The 14409-nt window shown below is 42.8% G+C and overlaps 1 protein-coding gene across 2 annotated transcripts in view; it reads left to right on the top strand.

The window, feature by feature from the left end:
- Nucleotides 1-14409, top strand: part of CA10 (carbonic anhydrase 10) — a 364718-nt gene that overhangs the window by 139860 nt on the left and 210449 nt on the right. For both annotated transcript variants that reach the window (XM_070394374.1, XM_070394373.1), the window contains exon 4: nucleotides 6987-7129. In XM_070394374.1, the coding sequence (XP_070250475.1) occupies nucleotides 6987-7129 (143 nt within the window). The remainder of the gene's footprint in view (nucleotides 1-6986; nucleotides 7130-14409) is intronic.

The raw sequence follows: 14409 nt of genomic DNA, 5'->3' as shown, positions 1-14409 counted from the left end.
AATGCCATTTAACAAAGAAAAATCAACCAAAAAAACGAGTTCACGTGTCACCTCTGACACGCGTGTCATAGGTTCGCCATCACTGACCTAGATTGCTCCCTGCTCTGAATCCAGGTTGTGTGGGCATCTGAAAGCTGCTCTCCTCCCCTCCTGCCTGGATCATTCACCCTTTTCCTCTCTGGAATGCTACAGTGGTGGAACCACAGTATGGTGGCCACACCATTCCCCAGGGTCCCCTCACTCAACTGCCTCTACAACATTCATTGAATACTTATTATAGAAATGACATTAAGCTGGAGCTTTTATAAACATGTTCTCACTTAATCTTCCCAACAACTCTGTGAAGTAACCATCATCCCCATTTTACAAATGGAGAAAATAAGGCTATGGAAGTTTAGCCACCCACTCAAGGGGCAAACAGGATAGCTCAAGGTCTTTCTCTTATACAATAATCACTCTCCAAGTTGCAGATGCCAGAATATCCAGTGGCTTAAAACTCTCCCTGTATAACAGTTATTCAAATCCCAGCGGTGACTGGTCTTGGTTGCTAGGAACTGCTTGTCTCTCCATGTTGGGGAGGACTTTATAGCCCTTTAACTGGTTATAAAACTTTTACAGCTTGCAATCTGTGGTCATGCTTTCAGGATGAACTCGAATGTCTCCTCTACTAGGAAGACTTACCATAGCACTTAAGAAGAGGATTGGGGTCAGTTTACGCCTCTCTCTACATTTAAGCTTTAAGATGCATACACCTTAATTATAACATTTACCATGTTTTGTTATAACTATTTGTTAGCTTGCCCATCTTCCCAATATATGGAGAGTTCTGAAGAGTAGGGCCATTTTTATATGGTTTATTTGAGATATTCTTTTAATTTTTTAGAGAAATGTACAAATGAATGGTGATGTGTTAAATAGGATATCTGTAACCCCTTCAATGTCCAAATGAGAGGGGGAGGAGCCTAGTTAGCAATGGAAGTAGAATCCAGCAGCAAAAGGAGTTACGCTGAGCCACGTCCCCCTATGAAATAAATCTGAAATCATCCAGGGCCCAACACCTGCAGCAGTGGGTATTTTAAACACGCTCATTAACAATGGCTGAAAGCGGGGATTTATTACTGTTGAGAAAAAGGAAGGAGACAGTAAATCAGCATTGGTGAGGAAAAGAGCAAGGGAAAGATATGAGTTCTTATTTAAAATATATTCATATGCTTTGTAACCCTAAAGGAGAGATTGCTGTATTGAAGTGGAAAGCTTCATTTGTAGGACTAAACTCACTGAAGATGTGTTTTATGCCAGTATTCATTTCCCAACTTTCATTTGCTTTCCTTTGGCCAGAAGTTAGGGAGTTAGTTTATTGCTTGAAAGCAAGAATAGATTGCCTTAACTGTGTCTTCACGAAAATATTCTTTGCTTCAAATGATGACTTATAAAGCCCTAGTTGGATCCTAGGAAGAAATGCTATTTTATTGGCACACATGTTGAAGAGAATAGTTTTTTAAAACATTCAATTAGTTCTGCCTTTGAGATAGAATTTAAACAAACCCAAAGCAATAGGATTAAATTCATGAAAAAAACCTAACTGTTGCTCGGGAACCAATTCTTTTCCCACTCAAACTACTCCAAGGATAATCACACTGACTCTTGGCTGTATTCCAGCCAAAGCAGATACATGCTTTTAATTCATAAATCAGACCATGGTACATCCTTGCCTAAAACTCTCAGTCCTTTCTAGCACATTAGAGTACAATGCAAACCGCTTACTGTGGTCAGCCGAGCCCTGAACATCTGTCCTTGGTTTACCTGGCCAACCTCATCTCATCTCACTTTCCTTCCCATCTGATTCATCATGTTCACGTTAACTGGCTTCTTCTCAGTTCCTTGGAACATATTAAGCTCTTCTCTGCCAAGAACTGCTCCTCAGTTCTGCCTTGGACATCTCTTCCCCTGCCACTACTCAGGAGAAACTCCTCTCAGTCCTTCCAGGGTGTACCAGATGTCACTCCCAGACAAATTATCCTCAACCATTCTTTCTGGGTTATGTCCCCATCCATGCTTTATTCTGTAATTCATTACCATCTTAATTGTCTCTATAGCATGCTTACCGAAAAGTCCTAATTACATAGATATACATCTGTAAACTTGGAGATAAACAGTATCTCCCATATTCCCCACTAGAATGCAAGATCCAGGAGATCAGGAACCATATGTGCTTCATTCATTACTGACTATCCAGAACTGATGCCAGTGTCTGGCCCATAGTAGGTCCTCAGTAAATATTTGCCGAAGTGAATTGTCAGTGTCAAGCCAAATGCCTGGCCCATCATAGGCTGTCAGTAAACACTTTTTCATTGAGTTTACTTTGTTCCCATAGAATTTAGCAAATTCACATAAGCTGCATAAATTGGTTCCAAGTGCTGAACTCCCTGTCCACAACAGCGTGATCTCTGCAAAGTTTGCTGAGATGACAAATGACAATTCAGGACAAATGAATAAGGAGGATGCCTAAAGGCCTACACTGACTTTGGAGCATCTTCTCAGGGTGAAAATATCATCGAGGCAAATTTTAACTCTCAGTATCAGACTTCATTCTTCTGGTCCCTTGCTCTCCTGACCTATTTCTTGTTTTGGTGAGAACTTTTTTTGTCTTTGGGGGTAACCACGATGTGTTAATAAAACTGAGCTCCTGCCGTAACCGGTTTGGCTCAGTGGATAGAGCGTCAGCCTGTGGACTGAGGGGTCCCAGGTTCGATTCTGGTTGTGGGCACATCCCCAGTAGGGGGTGTGCAGGAGGCAGTTGATCGATGTTTCTCTCTCATTGATGTTTCTAGCTCTCTATCCCTCTCCCTTCCTCTCTGTAAAAAAAATCAATAAAATATATTTTTTTAAAAACTGAGCTCCTTTGTTTGGTTTTAAACAAGCAGCTGATAGGTTTTGCTTTGGGTTTTCCAAGGCTCCTGTTTTAAGCAGCTGAAATCACAGTCACTGAGCCTTTTTCATAGTTCACTGGACCCAGCGCCAACAGACCATGTGGGATTTAGATTGACAACACGGTCGTGGGGAAATGTTTTGGCATGAGAATGCATAGCTGTGATTCAGCCATTAAGTCCCATTGTTTAGGTTCAGTGAAAATTAATTTGCAAAAACATCCAGGTCTGTTGTATGTTCTGGTTTATATGTAAATTAGGAGATTGTGTGAAAAGGATGCCAGGGATGAACCCTTTCAAACATTTTCAGACCAGGTGCCCACTAATTAGAGTGATTCTCACTCAATGTTACTTTACATTTACATTTTTTTTTTTTTTTTGCTCAACAGTAAGCTGTATCAGTCAAGATAGAAACAGACACAGCATTAGCTGATAAACTGCAATATCATGTTGCTTTAAAAAATGACAAGGTTTAAAATTTTGATTTATTGGGACAGTATGGAAACAAAGAGAAAATTAATTCAACACTCATTGTCTAAACGTGGAAATAGAAGCAGTGCCATAGCATTCTGTAAATGGCACATGCGGTCCCAGAGGAGACATGGGGTGTTTATAACCCGAAGGATCAATCATGATCATGTGGAGGAGAGGTAAGTATCAGAACCCTGGGATAACCAGGAGTTCTACACAAATCCAAAGGGTGTGTTTTTTTTTTGGGGGGGGGGGGGGAGTGTTTCTTTTAAAAAAAAAAATTTTTATTGATTTGAGAGAGAGAGAGAGAAAGGAAGGGAGAAAGAAACACTCAGAGAGAGGAAGACATTGATTTATTGTTCCACTCATTTATGCATTTATTGGTTGATTCTTGTATGTGCCCTGACTGAGGACTCAATCCTCTGCCTTGATGGCCTCAAATTCATGTATTCATTTAGATCAGATGATCTCTGAGGTGGCATCTATTTCTGAAAAACTATTAACTTATGGCATATTTAAAACCAGCAATCCAGTGGAAAATGAACTTAGATAACTCCATCAGGAATGGAATAATGACACAGCTGAGCAGGGGCGAGTGTTTCTCAGTTGTTCCTGAATTGGCCGAGCAGGTGTTTAGAACGAGAGACACAGGCCTTGCTAGTGGAGTGGGGATATAAAACCTGGAATCTGCTTGTCACGGAGTCATGCCCAATAAAAGCCCAGGCAGATGTTCGCATAAAGTTTTTGCGGTTTGTGTTTTCATGGGGGTGCTTTGGGGGTGTGAAGTTTATTAGGGAGGCATAGCAGTATGGGCCTACCCGCATTGCCATGTAACGGTCTCGCAATCCGTTTATAGGGTTGGGATTATTTTTGCTAATGATTTTCATGGGTGTAGATGAAAGGCAATGTGCACTCAGCTATAACTTCATTTATCATGCAGCTGCCTTCCAGGGAAGGCCCCGCAGACATCATAGATGGCCTGCTTGCCAAAGAGAGTATTGTCTCGCAGGCTTTTAAAGATAAAGGGGTTGTGTTAGTTTCCTATTCTGGCTATATCAACTTAGTGGCTTAACACAACACATATTTCTCCTCTTACAACTTAGAGGTGAGACATGAGAAATGTGCCTTGTGGGGTTAAAATCCGTGTCAGCCGGCCAGGATCCTTCTGGAAGCTCTAGGAGGAGAATTAGTTGCTTTGCCCATTGCAGGTTCTAGAGGCCACCTGCATTCCTTGCCTCGTGTTCCCTTCATCCATCTTCAAACCCAGCACCTTCTGTCCTCCTCTTTACCCTTAAATATTTTCTGTCGATTTCCAACCTCCTTCACCATCCTTAAAAAAAAAAGACCCTTGTAATGATATTGGACTGACCCAAATAATCCAGAATAATCTACTCATCTCAAGATCCCTAATGTAATCATTTCTGCAAAGTACCTTTTACTACTAAGGTAACCTTCACAGGTTCTGGGGTTAGGAAGTGGGCAGCTTTGAAGGGGGACTGTTGTTCAGGTGACCTCAGGGGCTGTAGAGAGCCATGACTTACCTAGAGTCATGACTTATCCAAGGCCTAAGAGACCCATGACTCAGCTAAAGTCACACAGCCCATTTGTGGCAGTGCCATGACTGGATTTATCCCCTGGCATCCTCACATTTGTCATCTTTATAAGCATCCCTGACCATCAGGGATCGAAGCATGCCCTGATGGATGCTTTATTTTCATAATAAACTTGAAATTATTGAGGAATATGTGTATATGTGTAGAATTAAGTCAATGATTTTAGCAGAGCAACTTTGAGAAGACAGACATTTATCTATTTTCTGGAATAAAATTTTAATGCAGAAATTTTCATAAATTTTTCCAGGGTATGGTACCTTCTAAAGATGTTATGTGACTTCTTAAGATGTTAAGTGACTTGCAGTGATAACAGAGCGTAAGCAATGATGAGAAATGAGAACGCCAAGGAAACACGTGTGTGTTCTCTCTGCTCTTCCTTCCACTCCTTGTTCTTTCTCCCTCTGGAACTCTGGCCACTGCTGCCATTTTGAAAATCAGTTGTGACCGAAAATCCAATTCAAGGTCTTTACACTAAAGGGGATGAAGCCACCAGAAGCTTATTGGAATGGGTTGAACCAAGTCAGGTGTTTGTCATATTTCACAATGAAGCCCAGAGTATGGCATGGAAACATTCTCCTAAGAATCCGGGGGATTGGTTTTGAATTCTCCTCCCCCTTCTGCCCAACAGTTGCTTGCAACAACTAAAAGTGTCATAGAATTTTGGATTTAGATGAGATTCAACATGCCATCTAGCCCAATTCTTTTTGTGAATTATGGGTCTCTTATATAGTATCTTTAGCAAGTGTTTGCCAGCTTCCTCTCTTGCCTTAGTTTTCTCCATCCATGACATGGGCAGGAAAGATAGCTGCTGTAAATGAAAAGCCGTATTCCATTTGAGTTCCTGAGAGGGCCAGGTACCTTTGAGAGGCTTGTGATTTGACTGTTGGGCTCATCTTCTGCAGGAATCACTTCCTGGCTCCATTTCCACAGCTATAGGGTTTGGTGCCCCTCCTATAGAGTCTCATTAAACACTCCACTTAGCATCACACTCTCCCCACAGTGTGGGCATTGTTCTTAGCTGTATCTGCCCTCCTCACAATTCGGCATAACCCAGGGCTGGGCACATGATGCGAATACTGCTGACGGTTGCTGTGGATGGTTGAGTGAATGATAGTTACATAATCTCAGGGACATATAGAGAACATATGGATCCAGGGCCTCAATGGAGATCCTGAGAGGGGCTGGAAAAGTCTGTGGATATAGTCTTTGATGTTCACTGACATGAAATTAGTAGGTTGGCTTAGCCCTGCTCTGTTTAACTTTCTTAAACAAAATAAAGTAGGGCTGGAAGTTGCCATGGAAGTTTATTTTAATAGATGTTTTAATGTGACACGGAAGACGAGTAGACATTTTCCCTTTGGAGATTAGCACTCAGCACTCAGTGTCATTATTTTCTGCCTATCCAAGGAACCAGCTCGTCAGCTGCTGATGCATTAGGTTAATGGCACAGCGCGGGACTAAACAAAGTCAAGTTGCCAAGCTCCTGTCTGGCATTGACTGAGGGTCATAAAAAGGCATTCATTCCCTCCGTTGGATCTTGACAACTCCGAGAATATCACCTTGTATATATCAAATGCCGTGTTCTGCTATATAGGATAAAGTCGACGCTCACATTATTTCTGCCAAACGGGAAAGCAGAGCATCAACTTGAGAATTGCTAAATATTTGATGAGCCTCAGAGATGTTGCAAGTATGATGTGGTTGGACTATGCCACCTTCCTCCTGAGGCATTAATGCCAACTGTACTTCCAAAGAGGCCATAGGATGAATGGGTCTGCAGTAAGAAAATCTGACCTTAAAGATCATGAAGGTAGGACTTAGAGAAATTGACTAAAATTCAGAAAAATACCGTAGCAACACCCAAGGATCCCTGTGGCTGACTCTTTGATTTTACCACTTTAGTACCATAGCTCTTTCTACGTGGTTTCCCCAGCCCTCCACCCAGCCTGATGCTACAATTTCTTTTTGTTTCCAGTTCCTTCTTTCTGGGGATTGGTGAACTCAGCTTGGAACCTTTGCTCCGTGGGGAAACGGCAGTCGCCAGTCAACATAGAGACCAGCCACATGATCTTCGACCCCTTTCTGACACCGCTTCGCATCAATACCGGGGGCAGGAAGGTAAGCAGCCATGTTGCTTCCACGGTGACGTTGAGGAGGGGCATGGGGTGATGCTGATTCTGAAAGCCAGCCCTCCAAGGCTGGATCTCTGCGATGAGTTTGTCTTCTCACCTAGACCTCAGGCCTACTGCCAGCACATCTAATTATGTCTAAACTGTGTGTTTTTTTCTCCCTAGCTAGTGAAGCCCTCATGTTTCTAATTACCTTGTAACCTCTGAAGGTTGCCTGAGGTTCTAGCCCTTGGTACCCCATGAAGGTCAGAACACAGAGTTGCCTCCTCTGTATATCAGGCTGGGAAAATCCTTTTTCCCAGAAACCTCTTTACTGGAGCTTCTTTTAACCTGAACAAGGTAAAAATAAAATTTTTCACAAGAGTAAAATCAGACGTTTATCATTTTAAAAGGAAAAAAACAAACCAAAAATCACCCTAGATGATTTATAAGAAAATCAATAATTCATCTTCCTCGAAGCATCTTGCTGGCTAAGAATCCTAGCTCCTGCACAGAAATGCTGAGCTGTGCTGTATGCGTCTCACTCCGGCATCCCTCTCCTTCTCCCTCCTCCCCTATGAATGGCTCCTCCTTAACTTGTGAAAGGGCATGTAGTTATGCCCATGGGGTCTTCTTAGTGCTGGAATCTAGCATTCCTCTTGTTGATTCATTTCTTCTCGGCAACCTTTTACTGTTGAGTAGATTGTTGAAGGTGGAAACACACATCCATAGAGAAAATTGTGCTTGAAGGTCATTTAGCTGTTGGGAAGTCAAGAGGAATGAGAGATCATTTGTGAGCAAGACATTGATTGGGCTTACAATTATGGACACCTTTTGTTACTGCGGGCGGCTGGTTCTCCAGGGCTTGGGCTCCTAGGGCTCTACTCTTCTCCATTTATGCAGTGTATGCACCTTACTTACCACAGACTTTGTAAGTAATTTTTTCCCTTATGATATTGGATTTTTTTTTCTAATGCATAACTGTCACTAAAAAAAGAGAGAAACGCTAATGACTAATCAAAGTGTTGTTAGTATCCTTGACTTCGGTCACAAGGCAAGTTATAACAGACCTTGCATGTGGCTAAGACTATTTAGCCATATAGTATTTGTGTGCTGTTTTAAATATAACTTGGGAAGCATTTCTGTAGCAGGGTTCTATGCAGTTGGCATAGTTTATTGCTCTGGTTTCATAGAAAACTAACCTAGCCTAATTGTCGTTCCATGTTCAGTTTTATTTTTACGAACCCCGAAAGGAACTTGTTGTGGGTTCTATGTACATCTCTCTCTGAAAAGGGGACTCATTCCAGTCAAGTCATGAGGATGGATAAGGTCACTGACCAGTGTTTAAGAAGGACACGTTGCTGCGTTAACTAAATCCTCAATTATCTTTCTTTCTTAGAGAGGGTGATGGAGGGAATAGCTGTATTCTAGGCAAAGGGAAAAGCCCAAAGTAGAATGAGGGTTGGTAACTGATGTCCAGAAATTATCTGAAAGATGACCAGAAAGGTGGAAGGACAGAGACCAGAGAGGAGCTAGTGGGGACTTGTGGATGGAGGGGGAAGGCAGAGGCCAGATCCTGAGGCTATGCTAAGGACCTGGGTCTTTTTCCTAAGAGTTATAGCAAGCATTTAAAGTGTTTTTGCATAAAGGGTACATTGAGAGTGGGATGGAAAGATGGAAAGCTAACACACATAATGGGAATATAATTTTCACTTTTCAATAGACCATCTTAGAGGGAAATGTTGTGAAAGGGAGGGGGGAACCTCATTTCAAGACAACTTTCCCCTAAAATTCATTGGAAAAGAAGGGACTGAGAGAGAGCCTGGTGGTAAAAATTACTCTTAGGGCTTTTTTTGGTGTGTTTTGTTGTTGTTGTTGTTGACAAGTGATTTTTAAAAAATTCTCGATTCCGAAAAGCGTACCTGATCCAAGTCAATTTTCAACTGCATTGGAGTTTGGAATTTTGGAAACATTTACTTTTGACGATGTAAATATTTATATCTGGCACGATTTGTGTTGTCAGCTGTTTGAAGAGCTGAGAACTGTCTGATGGGTCCCTTTGCATTTGTGAAAGGTGGAAAAAACACACACAGAAGGTTAGGAGGAGGAAAAAGCTGGTAAATGAAATGCCTAAACCCAATAGACAATAGTGAAAACTTGCTGGCGAGCCGTCTAAAAGGTGATTTTTAATGAGTTGAAGATTTATTTGGGAAGTGAGAATTCAAAGCCCTGCTCTGAATTTCATTTTGCCGTGAAGAAATGTGTATCCGACTCAAAAGGCTTAAAAACCTTGCGCATTTGGAAGTCTGCGATCAGGTGGGTATCAGCATGTTAAATGCGTCCCAGTCATTCTGTGTTTTACGTCGCATCTTTATGCGTGAGCATTATTCCTGCCCGTGTTTAAATGTTGCTTACTTACAGACCCATGAAGCAGCTCCGCCATGGTCCGTGCCCTGGATTACTGAGTTTGTTTTAACATGTTTGGCCTGGCATAGGCTCGGGTGATGAGCTGAGGGCTTTTCTTAGCATAAGGGAGGGGCGAAATTCAACCTGAACACAAGAATACAAAGAGTAATAATAGTCACTTGAGCATCAAAACAGGTTGTGCCTTGGGTATAATAGAGGATATTCATTTCACTTGAGCAGTGAGATTTCGTTTACCTTATATCCAATGGTAGGTTTTAAGCTTATGTTTGTATTTTCATCAAGGAAAGTATTTTTTATCCAGTTCCTACCTGATACATAGAACTTTTATAGATAAAATCTTAAGTTCCTTGTTTATATTTCTTTTAGGATCTGGAACTTGGGCCTATAGTCTTACTTGCCTTCTTTCCCTCTGTCTTTGCTTAAGAGCTCCTCAAAATAAATGTGCTTTTATATTTTTATTTTATATCCCTGGAGTTATCTATGATCATGCTGGTTGATTTGAGTTGAACCAAGGTTACTCTTGATTACAAGAAAAGGGTTTTGTAGAATTAGTCGAAGTGGCGTTGGCTTAAGTGGGAAAAATATAGGAAAGCCCCATGGTGAGAAAAGTAAGTTCACTGTCAACAGAATCTGCCACTAGAAACCAGGATCCTACACTAGAAACTTTTCTTAAAGCATGGCTGAAATACTAAGTTGGAAAAAATAAGACCTGTGAATTGGTTTGTGGCTTAAAATTTTACCACTTCTCTATTTTTAAGTTTTCCCATGAACCTGACAGCAAAATTTAGTTGACCACAATAAATCTTTGCAATTCCTAAGTATGTTCTGAAACCTTTTCCAAGTGAGGTTTTATGTTATATTAGGGGAGAAAGCATAGAGACACAAAACTAAATGGCAATAATCCATTTAAAGAACTGTTTGAAAGAACAGTAGAATAGATACTAAGGAAGCAGTGAAATGATTAATTAGAAGATCGATCAATCTGGCATTAATTTTAAGGGCGTAAGAAGTTGGGTTGGTTGAACCAGGCTTTACAGAGGTGCTAGAATATGGGCTACCAAGGAAAAGTAGGTAGAATGAAATTATGTCGGCAGGAGGGCCTTTAAATGTTAGATGTTCTGGCTCTACCTGTGTGTGATGAAAGCAAATAGTAGAGATAGCATTTTTGCCATCTAAATATGTGGCTGTGGTGCTGGGTTTTTTTGGGTAACTGATATGAAATGTTCACAGATATGTATTCTTACCCATTTGGAACTCATTAGGGTCCATTTACACTGAAGCTTTGGGATGCAAATGGTCCATAAAACTTCATGTGTATTTGTGGGACAGAGTAGATCATTGAGAGCCTTTCGGGGTCTGCTGCTCTCCAAGCCCAGGTTTAGAGCCTGAGATGGGAAGTCTTGTGCAAATGCCTTGCTGAGGAAGTGTGGCCAAAGGTAGTAATGGGGGAAGCAGGCCAAGGGTGCTGTGCAGCAATGATATGGGTTCAAGCAGGGTCCACCTGGAGCCTGATGCCACAGGGATATACCCTCCCTGGCATTCCCAGGCAAGGCACCTCTTATGCTTTGGGATCCTGGAGAAGTCGCTCACACTGGCTTTCAAGAGCCCATTTATGAATCTCTTCCTGAAGCTCTGCATTTATTAGGTTGGTAACTTGAAGGTAGGAGTGTTTACACCAGTGAAATATGTCCATTAGGGCTTTATTTTGTTTTCCTGGAAAGTTGGTTGATAAGCATTTACCGCCACAGTTCTTACAGGCCAAGGACAGTTCCCACGAGGAGGGTAAGTTGATTGTAGCCAACGCTCATAGCAGCTGGGAGGCCCGAGGTCCACTAGCCCAGAAGAGGGAGTCCAGGTGGAACCCTTGACAGACCTATTACACCTGGTGTTGAAAAGGAAGTTTCACATATTCATATGGACCATGGTTTGGTCTCCTGAGGTGTCATTGGGACTGAACTGACTGTGCCCTATATTCTGCCCTCCGCAAGCCCAGTTTCCACTAACTGGGGAGGAGGGGAGTACAGAAGTGATTATATGGGACTCAGACTTGCCTTACCATCACCCGAATTCCTCTTTAATACATCTCCTTTACATGCTTGCCTCTTGTAAGCCTGAATTCCTCCTAATCACATATTTGCAAAGGCAAGGTTGGTGGATGGGTACAGAGTATGCCTTGATGGTCACAAATTTTCAACTTCTCCAGTTTAAGTCACCACTAGCCCAGAACCAGGGATGCCCTTGTCCCTTTTCCACCTCCAGCCCCTCCACCAGCCTCTTTCCAATGCTACTGTTTCCAGCAGCATAGCCTACAACACTGTAAACACATACTATCAACATGTTTGAGAATCTGAAGGGAGAAGATAGGGAGGAGCTTTTAGGCTTTTCCAAGTAAGTGATCCTTCTTCAACCCATTGCCTTTTAATGATGCTCTTTGCAGTTTCTGGATCCAAAAGGTAAGAATCAGGGGAGGAAAAAAAAATCTAAATAAGAATGAGGAAATAGCCTGTGCCAGGCAGTCTTGAGTCCATGCTATTCAATCAATTCCAAGTATTACTAGCATTTTTCTCAAGAGTATAATATACGGCAACTGCCAAGCTTTCCTTTTGCGATTACAAAAAGGACAGATACTGGAGTGAGCCATATTTCAGCTCTGCAGGGATATAAAAAATGAACTGCCGAAAACGGCCCAGGAGGAATGAATAGCAATAAGACATCAATGTCATCTGTATACTGATTTGTGATGAATTTCCAAAAGGCTTAATGGTATGATGCTGTGATATATAAGGGCTTCCTGAAAGTTAATAACTGTAAGTTACCCACTTGGAAGAATGTAATGGGAAGAAGTAAGTGATCACGTATAATAGATAAATAAGGAACTTCACTAATACTGGATCGTCAACGGTTCTGTGTGTCCCAGATCGCTACACACTGTGATTAGAAATAGAAAATTAAAAGGATTGCGAAGACACAAGAAGGTCAAATGTTACACCAACACCCATAATGACACGTTTGGTAAGGCCTTTAATTTGCCTTTTCATAGACTGGGACCCGTATAGCCGAAGAGAAAGTGTATACATTTATCACCTTTCAGAGGTGAATTAACAATACCCAGAGTCCCTTGATGCCGATTCAAGAGGGAGCAACGAAATCTATTTGGATGGACATATTGTCTTTGCCAGTTACCATGGGTCTAGCATACCCCTCTCCAATCCCCCCCCCCCCCCCCTCCACCAGACCGCGAGATTAAAGCATCAACAGATACGAGGCACAGGATCTTGAATAATGGTGGCCCCTTTCGCCCTGCAGTCTGGGCTCCTTTGGCCCTCTGATTTTTATGGCTGTGGCTGACAGCTGCTGGTTTGCAGCAAAGTGCATGGCATAAAGAAAGTGCTCGATAAAGGTTTATTGAGTGAAATGATAAATACATGAGTGAACAAATGCCCCAGATCCTGAAATCACAAATAGATGGCAGAGAAAGGAACTAAACATATTGAGTACCTACTACCTCCATTTACACATATATATTTTATCCCGTTTTATTGCCCAAACAACCTGAGATGGTCAGTTTCACACACCGGGAGAGTGAAACGTGCAGTTGTTAAATAACGCGCCTACAGTTTGCAGAGAAGAACTGAGTTTCAACCTCACGTTGTCTGACCGCAACCCTGGGTTCCTTCCCAGAACGTTGCAGGAGAGCTGAAGATGGGGGAGGAATAGTTCCCATCTATATCAGGGTTTAGGGAGAGCAGGGCATGGGATCAGAAGAGCCCTGATCTTCCGCCGGTTTTCTTCTCTTTGGCATAATTTGCAAGAAGGAGGAATGGCGGTGCCCTGTGCCGGGCTGGCACCGGGTTCAGCCTGTTATTTTCATCTCTGCGGGCGGTTTGTTTCGCTCTGGCATCATCTATGCTTTATCCTTAGAGGTGGTGCCGCAGGTCTGGCTGCCCCTCTCTTCCCTGGCGAGGTGGCGAAGCACACCCTGAATGTCGTTTCCGAATGGCGGTTCATTTCCCTACTTCCTTCATTTAAAAAAAAAAAAAAAGGAACATGTAAAATGTCCAAGATAGTTATTGGCCTCAAACACCAGATCTGGCAGCTGTGGGGTCGAGAGAAAGACATACAGTTTTAATTTCTAGGACACAAATACGTGTGCTTTCTCTAGGTATAGAGGGAGGCAGTGGAATCTCTGTCATCTGTTCTCTCTCTCTCTCCTGCTTGCTCGCTCTCTCCTCGTGTGTGATGAGGACACACCTTGGAGTGCCTGCCTCGGGGTTATTCCCCCAGAGAACATGAAACCCCCGTAGGCACATGTCCAGGTCCTCCTGGGCTCAGAGCAAATCAAGCACAACTTCTGAAGGCATGCGCCTCGAAGGACTGGCCAGCGTAAACGGCCCGTCCCTGTGCCTCCTAGGCACTCATCCTTGAAGTCATTTCCTAGGATGTGCATAATTTAACAGGGGCGAAGCTGCCACATCCCTGCCATTCATGTCTCAGCCTGCCCGTTCTTCTCTGTGGATAATAAGGATGATAATGGATGGAAATTTTAAGTTTGTTCTTCTCCACATCCAGCGCTAAAGCTGAAAAGCATTCAAAGGTGACCTTCAGGTCCCGTCACACCAAGAATAGGGCAATCAAATCGAAGGCTTGCAATGGCAACGGTATTTAGCTCAGGGTCCCCACTCACAATCATTGTTGGGAGCCGCTCCCAGCCTCCTGGGCCTCTCCCTTCTGCATGGTCTTGGGTGGCGCATGCTTCCTGGGAGGCCGGTGCCTATGGAGCTAGTGTCACTCCTGCTTCTCCCACCCCCAGGACTCCACCCTGATCTCGCTGGCACTGCCGAAACATGGCACTGTGGCCCCATC

Source organism: Myotis yumanensis, unplaced genomic scaffold (assembly GCF_028538775.1).
Source record: "Myotis yumanensis isolate MYYU_CA2020_CCGP unplaced genomic scaffold, mMyoYum1.0.hap1 SCAF_16, whole genome shotgun sequence".
In the NCBI taxonomy this organism is placed as follows: Eukaryota; Metazoa; Chordata; class Mammalia; order Chiroptera; family Vespertilionidae; genus Myotis; species Myotis yumanensis.
Note: the sequence above shows the minus strand (reverse complement) of the source record. Positions and strands in the feature narration are given on the sequence as shown.